Below are 18,809 nucleotides of genomic sequence, written 5' to 3'. Positions count from 1 at the left end.
TCATTTTGGATGATCTGTCCATTGGTGAAAGTAGGGTGCCAAAGTTCCCTACTATGATTGTGTTATTGTCGACTTCCCCTTTTATGGCTGTTAGTATTTGCCTTATGTATTGAGGTGCTCCTATGTTGGGTTCATAAATATTTCCAATTTTTATATCTTCTTCTTGGACTTTTTGCAGTTTCCTATAATTTTATAAGTATATATGACCCTGTTATTTCCCAAACAAACTACCTCTTCCTTTCCAATAGTTATACCTTTTATTTCTTTTTCTTCTTCTTTTTCTTTTTTTTGCCTCATTGCACAGCTAAGACCATCAGCACAGTGCTGAACAGAAGTAGTGAGAGAGAGCATCCTTGCCTGGTTCCTGATCCAGGGCAAGATGTTCAGTCTAGTCTTTCAACTGAACATTTGATATGAGCTCTAGATTTTTTCCGGGTGCCTTTACCACTTGAGAACATTCCCTTCTATTCCTGGTTTGCTGATTGTTTATGTGAATATTTTGCCATGCACTGTTTCTACATCTAATTGAGATTTTTTTTCTCCTTTATTCTGTTAATGTGGTGAATTATACTGACTGATTTTCAAAGGTCAGCTAAGCTTAGATTGCTGGGAAAAAACCCTCTCTGGGTTATGACCTGTTATTCTTTTTATATATTGCCAGATTCATTTTGCTAATAGTTTCTTAGGGAGTTTTACATCTGTGTTCACAGAGGACAGTGCTCTGCAATTGTCCTTTTCTTGTTAGGTTCTTGTCTTATTTTAGCCTCACTGAATTAGTTAGGTAGTATTTCCTCCTCTATTCTCTGAAAAAGCATGTGTAAGAATGTCTGAAGTTTTCCCAGTGAGGGGTGCTCCTGGTGTCTTGTGGGTGGAGGTCCCACAAAAAGACCCATCCTGCCCCAGCATCGACAGTGCTGTGCAGGCGGCAGACACTCCGCGAGGGGCGTGCAGCTCACATGCTTCCATGCCCATGAGGCCTCCACACAGTTACATGGCTGCTTCCCCACCTGCTCCTGGTCCAGCATCACCTGGGAGCCTGTCGGAAATGCCAGTTCTCAGGCTCACCAGCCCGGTTGACCAGAAACCCTGGAGAGCCAACCCTGCACGATGGGAGTACCAGACATGATGTAACTCAGAAGATGCAAGAGGAAGGGGAGCAGCAGGGGTTTCCAGCTAATTTCAACACTGCTCCAGAGCTGGGCACAGATCAGATGGAGGACCACGCTACTGGGTGAAAAGTGCCAGCCCTTCTCGATCCCCATGAGCCAGTCCATGGCTGCGCGGGGACCGTCGCGCCCGCCGCCCAACTCTCTCGGCCCTCAGCTCGCGGCGGCGGTGGCAGAGGCCGGAAGTCCATAAAGATTTTTGAATGAACTGAAGACATTTTAAAATTTGAGCCTAGCAGCCTAGATATAACTAAGTTCAGTTCAAGCAGTAACTGAGAAAAGTCAAGGATTATTGAGGAAGCCTCTGAATTTTTTTGGTTAATTTTATGTATATATGTGTATATATGTACATAGTTGTTTGTTTGTTTGTTTTTGGTCATGCTGTGGGGCTTGCAGGATCTCAGTTCCCTGACCAGGGATTGAACCTGGACCTCAGCAGTGAAAGTCTGGAGTCCTAACTTAGGCCACCAGGGAACTACAAGGATAATTGTCTTCTTTACTGTTGCTATGCTTAGCTATTTTAATAAAAACATAGTAGTGAAACTGCACCTCAGATTGGGTCTTGAACCCACTTGCTGGGACTCGAACTCAGCCTAAACCCAGATTGGGACTTGAACCCCCGAGGCTGGAACTTGAACCTGGCCAAAACCCTGATTGGGACTTGAACCCATGCAACCGGGACTCGAACCCGGCCAAAACCCAGTGTCTTCCAACTGAGATCACACAGCTGGTTTCAGTACTTAAGGAAGCTCAGGTTCTTGATGTCTCATCGCAGAAAAAATTCAGTGAGAGACAAGTGATAGGTAAGAAGTGGATTTATTTAGAGAGAAACACACTCCACAGACAGAGCGTGAGCCATCTCAGAAGGTGAGAGTGGCACCAGGGTATGGGGTTGTTAGTTTTTATAGGGGTGGGTAATTTCATAGGCTAATGAGTGGGAAGAGTATTCCAGCTATTTCAGGAATGGGCGGGGATTTCCAGGAATTGGGCCACCGCTCACTTTTTGATCCTTATGGTCAATCTTGGAACTGTCATGGCGCCTGTGGGTGTGTCATTTAGCTTGCTGATGTGTTACAATGAGCGTATACTGAGGTTAAAGGTCTAGTAGAAATCTACTTCTCTGCCATCTTGGACCCATTTGGTTCTAATCAGTTTATGTGATGTCCTTGGGCTATGTCATTCTTTCAAAGGTTGTGTCCTGCCACCTTTCCTCCTGTTTCAGTAGAGCTGGAAATCTCACTAATTGAACTTAGTTAACCAGACCTTTCAGAAGTGTGTATATTCAAATCAGAAAGCCACAACTCAGGTATTTTGTAGCTCATCTGGGGCAGTGGAATCTAATTGCTGGCAAAGTATTTTGATGAAAATAAGTAAGCTACCTCTGTCTGGCTGTGGTTTTTAAATTTTATTGTGTGATCCATGCTACCACTAAATGTCTGGAGGAGAAGCTGATGTAATAATTTCCCCACTTAGCTTTATATTCATTCATTCATTCATTCATTCAAGAAAATTTATTGAGCACCTAGACACTGAGGAATTTCTTAAGAATCAAGTCCAAATTTTAAAATTTTTGCTCAAAATCCTTTTATATTTGGCCTACATTGACTTATCTAGCCTGTATGCTATGAATTTACTTTACAGCCCTTTACTTTGGCCAAGCTGGGAGCACAGATGTTGAAAACATGAGATACAGCATGGGTTCTAATCCTGGACCTGCTGTATCTCAGTTTCCTCATCTCTGAAATGGACAAGCAATACCTAACCTAGCTCTTCAAATTGCTGTGAGGATTAACTAAGAACATATACACAAAGGCCTGACACAGAGAGGACTACACACTTGTGAATGGCTATATGAGGTTCTATGCAGAGGGCACAGACTGCAGGCCTGCCAGCCAGGCTTCAAATCATGTTCTACCACTTAGTAGTTCTGCAACCCTCAGCAAGTTACTTATCCTCTGTGTGCCTCAATCTCTTCCTCTGTAAAATGGGGATAAGAGCACTTGACTACTGGGATTGCTGAGAGGATTAGATGAGTTAAAGCATGTAAAAGTACTTAGAACATAGCCTGGCACATAGTAAACACTCAATAAATTTTAAATACTCTAACTAGTCCCCAAACTAATAAAAATGTTCTAGAGCTGAACCTAGTCGAAGCTAAATCTCCTTTTCTCTTCAAAAATGCCATCTGTAGAATCCCATCTTTCCTTCAAAGTTTAATTTACTCCCAGCTCTTCCATGTAACCTCTTTGGTTGCATAAGCCCTTAAGTGGACCTTTGAATTTGGTAGCATTTTTTACATATCACTCACCCACAGAGTCATCACTACTGCTAACATTTTAGTGAGTTTTAGCAATATCCTAGACTTCCATAATCAGAATAAAATCTTAATTTTGTAGATAAAAGTTTTCCAATTCTTTTTTCTTACTCTCTATACTGTTGCATATTTGCTATGTTGAATGAAACTTTTGAAATAATTTTGAAAGAGCACTAAATTTTACAACTTCCTGAAATTTTCTTTTCTAACTTAATAGATACGCTTTTCTTTTCAATAGAGAAAAGTATGTTTGATCAAAGTGATTTCTCTCGGAAAGTTTTTGTAGTTATGCTTAAGTTCATGTGATAACACATTTCCTTCTTCCACGGTAACCACCATTATAAATCAGATGAAGAAACATTATAGCAGAGAGTCAAATACACAAAGGAAACATATCCGTTAGAGAAAATATAAACTAATAATAATACTGAAGAACCCAAGTTTAGCTGTGTTTCAATTATTACCATAGTTTAAAATGCTGCATCTTTTCTGTATGATTTGCATGGCTCACTTCTGAGCAATTTTAAAAAATAACTCAGAATTAGACTAAAACTTTTCTAGAAATGGAAAGAAGCCTCACGTGTGAAACAGAATCCTATCCCATCCCTAGAGGCTGTAAGAGCTGCAGCTGGTACGTGATTTATCAATCTACTCAAATGTGAACCTAATCCTAGGTTACAGAATTAGGGTACTGGAGCCTGTGTCTGAAGTTTAAGTAGGACTTATAAACCTGAGATATAAATTGGCTGTGGCAAGAGGGAAGATTGGAAACGATTTGGTCTCTTAGAATCTATACTGTGTTGCATTCTGAATAAAATGTTGAAAATCTCTCATTTATAGCTGTGCAAATAAATGAGAAATTTCTTGTTGTGACTATCCTACCTTTTTTTGTTGTTGTTTCCAGATAAGTGGTCTTACTATTACCTGCCTAAGTCCTAACTATTCATGCTTCTGTACATTTTACCTGTATAGTTTCCCACTTCTGGATATCTTTTCTATTTCTCTCTCTCTCACCTGATGTCGTCATACTAAGGGATCAGGATAAAAATTTTTTTCTTTTAAGAATTCTTCTTCTTTTTTTTTTAATCCCAAAGGCTATGCATTTATTCCTTTCTAAATGGTATATAATTTCATTTTAGGACAAGTAAGTATGTGTTTGCATTAATGAATATATGAAATGACAAAATTATTGAAATGGAGAACAAATTAGTAGTTGCCAGGGGTTAAGGATAGAGGGGGATCGGGGGGTGAGACGGAAGTGGGGTAACATGAAGCATCCTAGGGGTGATGAAGCTGTTCTGTATCTGGATGGTATCAATATTAATAAGCTGGTCATGATATTGTACTGTAATTTTATAAGATGTTACCATTGGGGGGAACTGGTAAAGGGCACATGGGATCTCTTTGTATTACATCTTAAAACTGCATGTGAATCTACAATTATCTCAAAATAAAATGTTTAATTAAAGTTTGTATAAGACATCTGGAAATAAATATTGATAGAAGCCTTGGATGTAACTGATACCAGTTTGCTGGACACAGTACAGTGAGAAGAGAAAAGGACTAAGATAAATCTTCAGGAATCTGACATCTAGTGGCTTGGTAGAAGGGAATCATCCTGCATTGAACACTGAGTAGGGGAGAAAAACTAGAGGGTGATGATGCATCATAGAAGGCAAGCAAAGAGGGTATTTTGAAGAAGAAATAGTCAACACTGTTGAAATCTGCTGCTAAATTAGGTAAAATGAGGAATAAATATTGTTGGGTTTAGCATTATGGTCATCATTGATTTTATCAAGTAATGAAGAATAAAGCCAGATTGAAGCGGTTATGGAATAGGAGGTAAGAAAAGGAGACCAGGAGTTTAGAACCTCCTTCAGGAAATTTGGGAAGGTGAGCAAAATGGCATAGAAACTAATTTTTTGGGGCAAGGTTAAACTGTGGAGCGATAAGCATATTTCACAGAATTATTTAAAAGAGAGATGAGGGAATTCCCTGGTGGTCCAGTGGTTAGGACTTGGAGCTTTCACTGCTGTGGCCCAGGTTCAATCCCTGGTCAGAGAACTAACATCCCACAAGCCACACAGTGTGGCTAATAAATAAATAAATAAATGGGAGAGGAATGCAAGGAAAAATGAATTATTGATAGCATAATGTATGTAAGAAGATGGGAGGGAAATGGTTCCAAAGCACAGATGGAGGTATTGGCTTTAGAAATGAAAGACTAATCTTCTATTATCACAAGAAAGAAGTTTATATGCAGATGTAAGTTTGTGAGTTTTGTACTGAGTACAAAAGCAGGCTCTGTTCTATTTCTTTTTATTTTTCCCCAAAAAAGTAGGAGGTGTGGTTGTCTGTCTAAAATAAGTAGTGGTAGGGAGGGTGGGAGGGAGGGAGACGCAAGAGGGAAGAGATATGGGAACATATGTATATGTATAACTGATTCACTTTGTTATAAAGCAGAAACTAACACACCATTGTAAAGCAATTATACCCCAATAAAGATGTTAAAAAAATAAAATAAGTAGTAGTAAATAATGGGTTGGAGAGATCTGAGGTTTACCCTGTGAGGATAAGTATTGTGGGATTGCTGGGCCATGAGGATGGTCCATTTGAAACTGAGGACAACATCTGCCCTGTTGTGTCAATGCTTTCTTGCAGTGCTAGGCTGCTCAGCGCCACTAGCCCTCACAGTGGAGACTGCCCTATTCTGAAATACATTATTAAGGTAATGGACCAAGCATGCTAACTGTAATGGATGAGCTCTGAAATAGCAGAAGTGCTGTATCCTTAAAATGAGCATTATTTCATTTATTGAACTATTCCTTAAACAAATATGTACATACTTGAAAAATGAATGATGTTTGATTTTAAAGTATCGAGCACATAAGCTATTTGAGGACATAATTATTCACAGAAGCAACTTCCTTATATGTGAATTATGCAGTCTAAATAGTACCACTGGGCTTCATCCCAACAGTTCAGGGTGGTCTTTGGCCATACTAAGTTCAACAAAACAGTCCCTGGCGAGCTGAAAACTGGAGTCACATCCCATGAGCATTTAACTTCTATTAGATTAATGATTCCTATTAGACGTATTTTTTTAATGTAAGAAAAAATTTAAAAGAGAGTGAGCAATTGTGCCTGATTCTTCAGTCATAAAAGAGCATATTGCCCATAGATGGGAGAGTGGCCCTGCTATTGTTAACACCTGGTTTTAATGTTTGAATGCCTCCCATCATGCAATCATCTTGCAACACATTTGATTATAGTTGTTAAAGACATGAATTTAATATATATCATGGCCATAAATGCGGATAACTATGTCATCTGGTACTAACTAAAGAAACAGCCATCTTTCCCAATGCTGAAGAGGAAACAGTGTGTTGGAATTATTGAGAAATGGAATTACCAGATTCCTACATGGCACCTTCCCAAAGTGGACTATAACAATGTAGACTTCTGTCTTATTTTGTGATTCTTAAATTAGAGAAAATAACAGTAGCTACTGCAAAGAGTTACTGTGAGGATTAATTAAGCTAATGTATATCAAGTATTGATAAGGCTTTAAAGGGTAATTTTGACTTTTCCTTTTAGAATCTGATCCCATATACTGGATGACAGCACCACACTAAGGAGCACTGCTTTCTGCCACTCCCGGTGATATTTCACCACAATCTGAGAAAAGCTATGTGTTTCAGTATTGGTGATGTAGGCAGGGGATATGGAGAGAGGACTGGAAAGACAGAGAACTCAAGCAAGGATGCATGATAGAATCTGTCTTCTGTGCTCTGTGAACATACTTATTTCTTCCTTTTATAGGATAGTTCATCTAATATTTACTCGAGCAACGGATAAAGCCTGTAAATGGACACATACAAATCGACATTGAAAGTCTCGAGGGCTGAGTATGTATTTGTACCCTGAACTGAAATGTGGGACTCAGTAATGAGGCATATTTTATGTTTATTATTGAAATTATTATTAATTTCATGAATTAAAAATGTTTTGTCCCCAGGAAATATCACAGTAACATTAAAATATATTGTTTTAAAGATTTCTAAAAGCTGCAGACTCCCATCATAGTGAATGGTGACATTAGCATACAAATAAATGACTACAGAGTACATTGGGCAATGTTTAAGCCTACACTTTTCCTGATATCACAAATGACCTGCATTTCAGAGAGCACATTTTGCTGTCCAACAGAAAGAACACAAGTCTCTTGTCTCATATCCATGAGTTAATTGAGAAGGCAGTTTTGGAATCTCCATTGGATAGGATAGAACCTTGTATAATTAGACAACACAAGAAACCTCATATGTGCAATATAATAAGAACATAAGGGTGCATGTACTATTACAAAAAGAACACTTAACACCCTGTGAGAGCTCCAAGCTCTCAGCAATTATTAACTAAGGAGACCCTCACCAATAATCTCTTAAGTGTAAAACATGTTTTTTCCCTGGCCTAGCCTCTTTTATAAATACACTGTGGGTCCTAAGTTAGACTCTGGGAGGTCCCTGATCTTTAACTGCTTAATAACTTTAGATACTGACTCTGGAGTTCCTCCCAGGCTCAGGTACACTGTCTCTCTTATTTGAAGAGGGTAGTTAAAACAACTACCTCTTCACAAGGCCTACTTTCCTAAGTCTGATATTTTGGGTGTGAGTTTAGAGTAGATCAGGATTTTATGAGAATGGCAACGGAATGGTCAGCTCCTCCAAATTCCCATGTTTCCCCCTCCTTGAGTTCAAGGGAAAGTGCACAGTTATGCTTTGCATGGAATTCCAGTGTATGCTTGGATCAGAAATTAGTCTGGATATAGGGAAAAGATTATTAATGCTATAATGCTTGGGTGACAATGAATGGTAGTATCGCATTTTAAATACGATAAGGTTTTAAAATCAGGTTGAAGGTGTAAATCAAGAATAGCCCAAGTTAACTCTGAAAACATTTAAATCACTCTTAAAGTTACCATATGCATGATCAATATTTATGTATAAAGCTTGAAATGGACCTTTTATCTCTTACTAAGTTTAATATCAGGAGTGTCTCCCCCAGCACAGAAGCAGGTACTGTTTCTTCATTGGGTACCAGAAGAAGTTCTAATACTAGGTTCATGTTTAGGAGATATCTGTAGTCTTTCTTCAAAAACTAGACTCAGACTCAGGGCTATGAGATGCTTATATTGACAGGCACATTGCACCTTAGACCAGCTAAGGAGTCAGCACTTATGTCTGCCATCTTAAGCATGCTTTGTTCTCATTGGGTGCAGGAAAGCAGAATCCTTACACTATTTAAATTGTTTTCTCTCTCCCCTTCCCTCTTTCCCTCTCTTTGTTCCCTTTGTGTCACAAACTTTTCTTCCTTTCTCAAGCACCCTTCACTCTTTTCATCTGAAAATCTGCAAGTCTCTTTTTGAAGAAAACTCATGGTTGGGTGGTTGGGTTTTTTAATTAGGGAAACTGTTTTTTTTTACTTATAATGGGAGGGAGGTAAATATAAAGGAAGTTACTCAAAAGAAAGCAGGTGATAAAGCATAATGGAATGATAAATTGAAGTAGAAGAGGGAAAAACAACAGCAAGAAGATGGGAATGACAAAATAAACTTCATTTCTTGAAATAGTGAGAGTGCTTTGGAAAATCCAAAGCCCTATTCAAATGCTAGGAGTAGTTTGCCTGAGATTGACTTTGTGACTGGAGAAGGCCTTTGTGAAAATTACAGTGTACCAAATTTTTTTTTCAGTTATTTCGCTGTGGTAAAATACATATAACATAAAACGTACCATCTTAAACCATTGTTAAGTGTACAGTTCAGTGGTATTAAATATATTCATAATGCTGTGCAACCATCACCACCATTCACCTCCACAATTCTTTTCATCTCTTAACACTGAAATTCTATACCCATTAAACAATAACTCCCCATTCCCCCTCCCAAGGCTCCTGGTCACCGCCACCTTAGTTTCTGTATCTCTGTAGCTATGATTTGGACTACTCTAAGTACATCATGTAAGTGGAATCATACAGTCATTTGTCTTTTTGAGGCTGCCTTATTTTGTGTAATGTCCTTAGAATTCAACCATGCTGTGGCATGTGTCAGAATTATTCCTTTTAAGAATGAATAATAGTCTATGGTATGTATACTCCATATTCTGCTTATCCATTCATCCATTGATGAACATTTGGACTGCTTCCACATTTTAGTTATTGTGAATAATGCTGTTATAAACATGGTTGTACAAATATCTCTTTGATACTCTGCTTTCAATTCCTTTGGGTATATTCCCAGAAGCAGAATTGCTGGATCATATGGTAATTCCGTTTTTAATTTTTTGAGTAACAGCCATACTGTTTTCCACAGTAGCTGTACTATTTTATATTCCCACTGACATTGCACAGGGGTTCCAATTTCTCCACATCCTTGTCAAAACTTATTTTCTGTTTTTTGATACTAGCCATCCTAAATGGTTATGAGGTAGTATGCATCAAATTTTGAGTCTCATCCACCAGACTCCCACATGTAAAGTGACCAGCAGGTAAAACAATCCCTTGGTAAATTTCCAGTTAGAATAACAGAATATGGCAAATTCTTAATAATTTTATCTTCAGAAAAACTGCTGCTTCTCAGGTCAAGAAAAGTAAATTGTATGGCATTTTTGTAGTGATCCTTCAATTAACCAAAATTGAGCCTCTGCTAAATGTCAGGCACTAGCTAGGCACTTATACAAAGATGTTCTTATGGTACTCACAGCTGGAAAGGTATTAGATAGTGTGTTTTTCTTCTAGGAAGTTCAGATGAAATTGAAACCTGCTTTGAGTTAAAGGAACCAGAGTGTTTCTTAATAAACAGTCTTGTGAAAACAGACCAGTGAAACATCTAATTTCAAAGAACACTAAGGTAGTAATTAAAGCATGTGGGAGATCATTAATACCTATACGGCATTTGGATTACTATGAATATTGTACTAAACCAGAATGACTGGAGTAAGACAAAAATTAATCTTTTAATCTGCTAAGGGAGTTTTTTCCCAAAGATGGTTAAATTGAGGATATTTAGAATATAAATAATATAATACTCAAATTAGAGCTTAAACATTAAACATTTTTAAATTAGTGGTAATTAAATATGGAAGACAGTGTCAAAACGATTATAGATACAGATAATTTTTATGACTAATATTGAGATGAAAATTCTGAGATCAATTATATTAGGTGATTGTTGATCCGTTGGGGTAAAACTTGAAAATCGGGTATAAATCATGTTGTTAAAAAGACAGATATATAATATATATTTTTTTAGATATATAATATTTTGATCACCCAGGTGTATATATTTTAATAGGAAAAGGACAGAGTTTAACAGAATTCTGGAATGATTTTTCATCTGTTTTAAATGGATTTATGTCCTAGAGTGTGGTGGTAAATATTTAATAACCAGCTCACTTACTTTTCTTAGGAAAAAAAAAAGCTCTGATTTGTGACATTTGCCAATTTCCATGGTGTATATTCTCCCACCATGGCTGATTTCAGGCCACCAGTGGAATGTCATTGAATGTGGAGTTGAGAAAGAATACACATCACAGGCTCTCCCAAGCCAGTGTAAGCCAGTTCCAGCATACCTCTGCTCATGTCTAAAATTACATCAGAAGTCAAACGTGACTTGGTGAAAAACATTACAATCCAAATAAACCTAATAGTGCAATCTAATCTATCAGTCAACAAACTTCAAAGTCAGAGAAGTTCAATTTATAAATTTAAAAAGTACCAAAAAAGTACTTTAAAAAGTATGAAAAAAGTACTTTAAAAAGTACGAAAGTAAGATATTTAGATAACTTTGAACAAAAAGAAACAATAATTACCTAAAGATGCAATCTCATTTCTTGTCACTTCATTTGGAATACTTACATTATAATTAATTCCAACAAACATTTATAGAGCCTTTACTCAGTGCTAGGAACTCTTCCAAGCATTTTATGTATATCAATTAATTTAATCTTCAAAACAAATCTGTTTTTTATAAAAGATTAAACTGAAGCATACAGAGCCATTTGTTTAAGGTCACATCATTAGTAAATGATAGTAAGGGATTAAAAGAAAAAAGCATAATCTATCTCCAGGGTACCTGCCTTTAACTACTGCTTATACAGCCTCTAAAATTATCTAGAAATAAGGCTGCAAGAAAGACTTCATGCAAGTCTGGCATTACAAAGTGAAAGACTATACAGACTGGAAATATAGTCTGAAAAAATAAAAGTATGAAACAATGAGTTAGGAGAACAATAAACATCACCAATAAAGGCCTTCCTTAATTTCTCCTCCTCTGTAAAAGAAAGTCACCATCAAGAAATTACTGAGTGGAAATTTAGAGTTTATTACAATAATATCTTTTATGCAATGAAAAAATTACTATATGGAAATCATTGTTACAGGGGAACTTTGAGTGAAAAATTGTGGATGTATAATTTGTTAACCACTTTAATTTGAATCTCTGTAAGAGAAAATAAAGAAGTGAAGATAATAATTAGGCAATACTTCAAAAGAAAAACCAACTGGTTTCAGAAGGTTGGTGAAATTTCTCATTGTTTTCATTATAGGGATTAGCCATTTTTTTCCCCAGAATCATTAAGTAATGCTGGGGCTGAACTGTCCTGTGATTTAATCTGCTGGTGTAAATCCTCTTCATCTAATCTCATAATTAAAACTAATAAGGAAGAACTTCTTGTTTCTATACAAGATGTGAAATCCTTCAAATTCATAACTGAGATGTAATTTTTTTTCTTTCTTCAAAGTTAGAAAGTTAGAGCTTCAGATTTGGTCTAAGCATGAAGATGGGCTTTCCAGATTTCTGGAAAACTGAATTAAGAGCAGTGGTTCAGGGAAACCTGAGCAAAGACTCCTAATGAGAGTGTTGCTGGGAAGACTCCACATAATTCAAAAATCAGGACAGCCCAATGTTTATAAACATGTCTTAAACAGGACCACACGGATGATTAGTGTAAGATGTTCTGGAATGATGATGCAAGCATGAGTACAAAAGGGCAATGACCCAGCAAGAAATCCCTTTATTTCTCAAGATCTTTCTTGTAAGGAGAATATCACTTCATTGCTGCTTCCTCTTAAGGAAACCAAGGGAAAATCTCTCCCCAGATACACTGCATTTGCTTTCGCTTTGTTGGCCTGCTAATTTCCATTCTTAAGTTCTGTATCCATGGCTAAGAGTTAAATCTTATTAGAGAGGGATTTTATGTTATGTATGTGATTTCTTTTTGTCAACCCCAAACTTGTCCACAACTGGAAACTGTATTTATGTGAGGTTGAGCAATTTTACTTATTATGAAAAATCAGTTAATGTATGTTAGTGACACTTTGTAAACCATAAAAAGTCACACAAATGCTTTCCTTCCCCATGTTTTTAAGGAGTAGACAATAGGAGAAACACATGTGTCTGGGATACATATGCTCTTTACTCCCTGCGGGTGCTGCATTTTATGTTAAGGAGTATGATCCTGGCTTATTGCTGTTTATTACTGGGGCATTTATATGGCCTTGCTAGGTTATGGGAGATCAGGATAGTCATAGGGCATGATTTACAAACCTGGCTTTGTATATTAAGGAGTGTTTATTAATATATCTAGTATGTGTACAGAAGAAGCTAGGTGGAGCTGGCTTTTCTCTAGAGATAAGTTTTATATGTAATAAGTGTAGTACAAATAAGAATGTTCATTTATCCTAGGGGGATTCAGAGGCCTGATTTATGAGACCTTTGTCCACCTAGCAACAAAGAAGAACAACCGGTGGACCTAGGATGGAAGACATCAGTTGCCTAATGAATCAACAATCAAATGAACCCCAGAAACAACTGAAAGAGACTTTGAAGAAAATTATTAGATGCTGCCTATAATTCAAAATATATAGTGAGTAATAGGGAGTAGACATAGTTCAGTTTAACCATTAAAGAAACTCAGGGCAGAAGTATCAGTATCAAGAAAGAAATCCAAGGAGACATTGCCAATGAGTCTTACATAGCCATTGGTGGAGACAGAATCCTGCAAACAATAATACAAATGGGTAATAATGCTGCAGTTGGCCTCCTTAGCTGGTGCTCAATAATCAATAATCTCAAGGGAAGACAGGGCCAACTTCATCTTCTTTCATCCAATTAATAATTATTGAAAGGTTGAAGGCCGACCTGTGAATAGTTTATTGGCTGACTAATTCAGCAAACAATATTAAGAACCTACTATAAGTGAGGCTCTGTGCTGGGCACATTTTCAGGACCTCCATAACGGTTGCATAAGATAGATTTAAATTGCTGCACTTCAGAAGTAGCAGTAGCTGCTGTAACATCAACAAACAAACAATTGGGCTCCATCTTTTCTACAGACCTTGGTGCATATCTCTATTATAGCACTTACTATATTGTTTAGTAACTTGTTCTTTACTTTGTAAGTTTCCCCAACTGAAACTTTTTCTGTAGAGCTGGAATATCTTTATGCATCTTTTAACCACCCCCATGGTCAACACAGATGCTGGTCGAATAAATGAATAAGGGGGTTAACCTGAATTCTCAGTGGACAATACAGCAAAATAAAAATGTTACAGTTTTAATCTAATCTTTAAATTTCTAGGAAAGAGTGGATTTAGGGAAAGTGTTAAATGAGTAAATTATGCAATATGCTCGTATATGTTAATTAACATTTGTCCTTTATACCAGGTATCCCTCCTCTGTGATGTTCTAATTGTCTATACCTCTATCTCTGCCCTCACCACATTCTGGAGTAATTATTTATGTGTCTGTCTTCCCAGTATTTTAAAGAAAGAGAAAGCCCCACTGAGGTGGTAAATGTGTATTATTCATCTTTGTATCCCCAAGGTTTATCACAGTGCTTGGCACACAGACCATCCTCAACAGATGTGTAAGGAATGAATGAATATGTGGTGACTCTTCCTGAGCTTATTCATTATAGAAGGCAATGTACTGAAAATAATAAAAAGTGAGACAATTCCATTTGTATGCCTCCACAAAACAGAAGCTATCAGTTTATAAGAATTAAACCTTATTATGTAGTTTATATTGGCATTTTAATACCAGATTATGACCATCTGGTGAAAATTCATCTTGTTATATTGTAGGAGACTTTTATTTCCTCTTTTGAAAAGCTATTTTTAGCTAAAAGTGACTGATTAGTCTTTGGAATGGTCTGATCCCATTTCTACTTTAACATGAAGTATCCTTTTTTGGAGCAAGGGACTTTTAGTCTTAGATTTCTGGTTTCCTTGCCCCCAGTTCAAATAAAATAAAACAAAAACCTATTCAACCACCAGTCTTTTCCTTTTCAGTAAATGATGTAATTGTTTGCTAAGAACAAAAATCCAGGAGTCATCCTTGAATATTTTCCTTTCTTCTTCTACTTACCGGGCCCATTTTCCCAGCCCATTAATGACTGCCAATGCCAATCAATTAGCAGGTCCTGTGGTTCAGATTCCAAAATATATTCTGAACCTGTCAGTTTTTGCCACTTCTTTACCATTAAGGTCTCGCCTTAACTATTGCAATAGCCTTCTAACTGGTCTCATTACTTGACAGGACAGCAGCCGAGAGCTTTGAAATCCACTGAAATCCATCAATGGTTTGCTTCTGAACGTAAAGTAAAAGCCAACCTCTGCACCATGTCCTCAGTGCCCTACTTGATCTGGCCTCCACCAAACCCTTTACCTTTCCCTCCTACTACCCATCCCTCTTTATTGCACCTCCAGGCCCCAGGCCTTCTTGCTGTCACTGGAACATGCCTGCTTAGTCCATACTCATGGCTGTTATTTTTGCTGTTCTCTCTTCCTGGAATACTCTTCTCATGGATCTCCACAAGGTGATTACTCACTATACAGCTATCTCTCATTTCTTTAAGGAGGCCTCTTTAAAAGAGCATCCCTGCCCCTGTTAATTTCTATCTCATTTCTCTGCTTTAGTTTCTTAGTAAGAAATGAAACTCCTCATTTCCTCGTGTTATCTTTTTTAATGTCTGTCATCCCTACTAGAAAGAGATCAGGGTTTGTATCTGCTTTGTTGTATCCCCAGAGTCTTGAATGGTAGATGCTTACTAAATATTTTTGGAATAATTCAAGCCTAATTTAGTGCAGGAAGTGTGCTCATTTTACATGTAGACCAGGCTGGTGATTGTTATGGGCAATATACCAGATGTATTGAGACCACGAACTCAGGCCTCGTTGTCCATTCAAGGCTTATAAGAAAATGAACATATCATATTTTGTACAATTCAGACTGGAGCAGTATTAGTATCCTGTGGGAGAAGGCCAATTTAGTCTACTAACAACTTGAGGAAACCTAATTTGTTCCATTAACAGTCTATCGAAAAAATCTTTCCTTCAATGTTATTAGATACATAATCATGTTTACATTATCTTGGGGAATTTGAGAGATGGGGAACAAGTCATCTGCTGGGTTTCTACGCCATTACATGTTATATATCACTCCGGGAGATTGCTTAATTACATTAATAAACATTATTTGAGCACTGACCTTTTTATCCCTCCAAATGTTTGTGCATGGCCCAGGAATTTTCCAAAGTCAATATGAAACATGTGGCCTGACTTTGTCAGCATGATATTGTCATTGTGACGGTCACAGACTCCCAGGATGAACGTTACCACACACCAGCCGGCACAGGAATAGAAAAAGTTCCTCAAGGCCTAATCGGTTGAAAAATAATAACACACACACACAAAATGAGCAAACACAGAGGTAATGGTAAAAGTACGATAAAAAGCAAAATTCTATAATCAAGAACCAATTCTACATCTCAGTTGAGTGGATATGATTAAATGGTTGTTTCTTGATATGCTACAGAAGAACATGAAGCAATCTGTTCTTTAGCCTAATGAGTGTTTTTGTTGAAATGGGAGAAAATAACATTCATTCAGTTAAAGCTAATTTTCAGTTTATTAAAGAGGATTCTTAGTGTTATTTTTTAATGTTGCAAAGGTACAATAGTGGATAGCTCTTTTCAAGATAAAAGAAGAAGGAACACTATGGTCCAGTATTGCCTATTCCCATAGAAATTTAAAATATTAATTTTTGAATATCTGAAATTTTTAACACAGAAAAAACTACATTGAGATATCTGTAACACTTTATGTTTATCCTACAAATATGTCATCCAGTTAATGCCCCAAAAGGTTTTGGTACAGTATATACCAGTGAACGCTTGTGCGGGTAGAAGCAGATTCCACTAAGTTAGTTGTGGCTTATGTCTCTTTAATGGACAGAGGTTTCTTGCCAAAATTACTCTTTTTTCAAAACAACTGTCTCCTGGGTATTCATCGTTTTGATAGATGATGCAACGATGAGTGTAAGCACAAGTGACTGGCTGAGCCACAGGTATGGGCCTCCTCAACTAGCGAGTGGAAGACCACGTGGCTGGACTACATGCCAGGACACCTTATTTCCAGGTATCCCAGGTGCCTGAGAAAGTCTTTAATTTGTCTGTCTAGATTTTCTCTACTTATAAAGTGAAGATAATAAAATATGTCCTTCACATGGTGGTTAAGAACATCAAATGTACATGGAAACACCCCAAACAATATAACTCCAGGGGTTTGTGCCTAACTCAAGTTACAATTTGGGGAATGGCTAAAAAATAGATTTCTAGATAATATCATCTAATTCCCTGTTACTTGGCCTCCAAAACCTGTATTTTGCTCTATTCCAATCTCACAGAAGTCTGGAGTAGATGAACTCTTGGATCTCTCTTTCATGGCCCAGGTCAGCTAGGGTGACCAAGCCTTCCAGTTTGCCCAGGACTGAGGAGTTTCCTAGAATGAGGGATGTTTAGTGCTCAGGCCAGTTCTGAGCAAATCTAATGCTGGCCCATATTGCATCCTTGTGTGAATTAGCATAAAGGTGCCCCTGCCTCTGGGGCAGCTGTACCAGTTCATGCCTTGGCAAGTGAAAAAAGGCCTGGCTCCAGCCAACTCATCCCCTAATCTGGGAGCCCTGGTAGAGGGTGGAACCTGTACAATTGTAGACTGCAGGCTAGATGCCAAGGTAAAGTGGGAAAAATGTTGGCAGTCAAATGGAATAGTATACATTTTGTAAAGTTCTGAGATACAAAAAAATAAAAACTCTATTAGGTATTCTGCAAACATTGAAAGAATGAGGCATGAAAAAATAGAACTTGGAAGAAGAAATACATTGCAATGGAAGGAGGGAGATTTATAGAAAGTATAGGTTGTGTACAAATAGGCACAGGTAACATGAAGGAGGTAGTTTTCAGGAGCATCATCTCAGGTGAGATTGCTGTAAGGGAAGCCGCTGAGCAAAGAGAGTCTTTATTGATAGCCCAGAATTCCACCCAGAGGGAAAACCAGACACAGAAATTGTTATCTAGGTAATATACCATTTAAACTGTGTCATTATTACTATGCTGATGAATGAATGAATCAGACCTCAAGATGTACTTAATTTACTTTTTCATAAATCAGAATATCTAATGAGCCAGAGTATATCCTTATTTAAGTACATTATTTAAAATTTGCTGCAGAAGGACAAACCTTTTCATAATCCACCTTTAAATGGTTGTGCTGACTGAACCATTTTTTGATTGTATTTTCTTTCAGTGGTCCTATCAGTCCAGAATGGCGATGGATTTTCGCGAGGGTTATAGCATCGGGCACCATCTGCACCAATCCTGGTTGATAAAAAAGAGATTATGGAAATACTTCTTTCTTTACAGGATGAGGGATACTTAGGAAAGGCATCTTGATATAGGTAACAACATCAATAGTTGCCAGCACTACTCGGATTACCCTTTGTATTTCCCAACCTTCTTCTCTGAAGGAGTTTTACCTAGATGGTATTGCTTCTAATTTTTCCTAAATCCTAGGGAGCGATGAGGCTACTTGTGTTTGGATCAGATGTATCAGAGCTGCTTTAATATTTTTTCTAGAACTACAGTAGAGAGCAAATCTAGATGGTCTCCCAGCGACCCCACTGAGTCAATAGAGCAGTGAATTAATTAACATATGGCTTGTGCATTCATTTACAGTTTAAGGGAGGACATTCAAACTTGTGTAACAAGCATATTTATAATGTAAGTGAATCAAATACAACCTCTGTGACAAATATTTCAAATATATTATAAAAATCAATGTTCAGGTTAATAAAAGCTTCACTGTTCAACGTTTCATTTCTAGGAGTGAACAGAGTAACTCTGCAGTGAACATGTACAGAACCACCTGCTTCTTCCTTCTCAGTCTGCATTAAAGTGAAACTATGATAACAATCTTTTTAAGGGAGCATATATTGA

General features: G+C 37.4%; 1 protein-coding gene across 11 annotated transcripts in view; it reads right to left on the bottom strand.

The window, feature by feature from the left end:
* Nucleotides 1-18,809, bottom strand: part of PIK3C2G (phosphatidylinositol-4-phosphate 3-kinase catalytic subunit type 2 gamma) — a 365,719-nt gene that overhangs the window by 129,472 nt on the left and 217,438 nt on the right. For all 11 annotated transcript variants that reach the window (XM_033430304.2, XM_049695083.1, XM_033430311.2 and 8 more), the window contains 2 exons: nt 18,055-18,191; nt 16,025-16,194 (listed from right to left, as the gene is read on the bottom strand). In XM_033430304.2, the coding sequence (XP_033286195.1) occupies nt 16,025-16,194; nt 18,055-18,191 (307 nt within the window). The remainder of the gene's footprint in view (nt 1-16,024; nt 16,195-18,054; nt 18,192-18,809) is intronic.

This window comes from Orcinus orca, chromosome 11 (assembly GCF_937001465.1).
Source record: "Orcinus orca chromosome 11, mOrcOrc1.1, whole genome shotgun sequence".
Lineage (NCBI taxonomy): Eukaryota > Metazoa > Chordata > Mammalia > Artiodactyla > Delphinidae > Orcinus > Orcinus orca.
The sequence above is the reverse complement of the archived record's forward strand: the minus strand, read 5'-3'. Positions and strand labels throughout refer to the sequence as shown.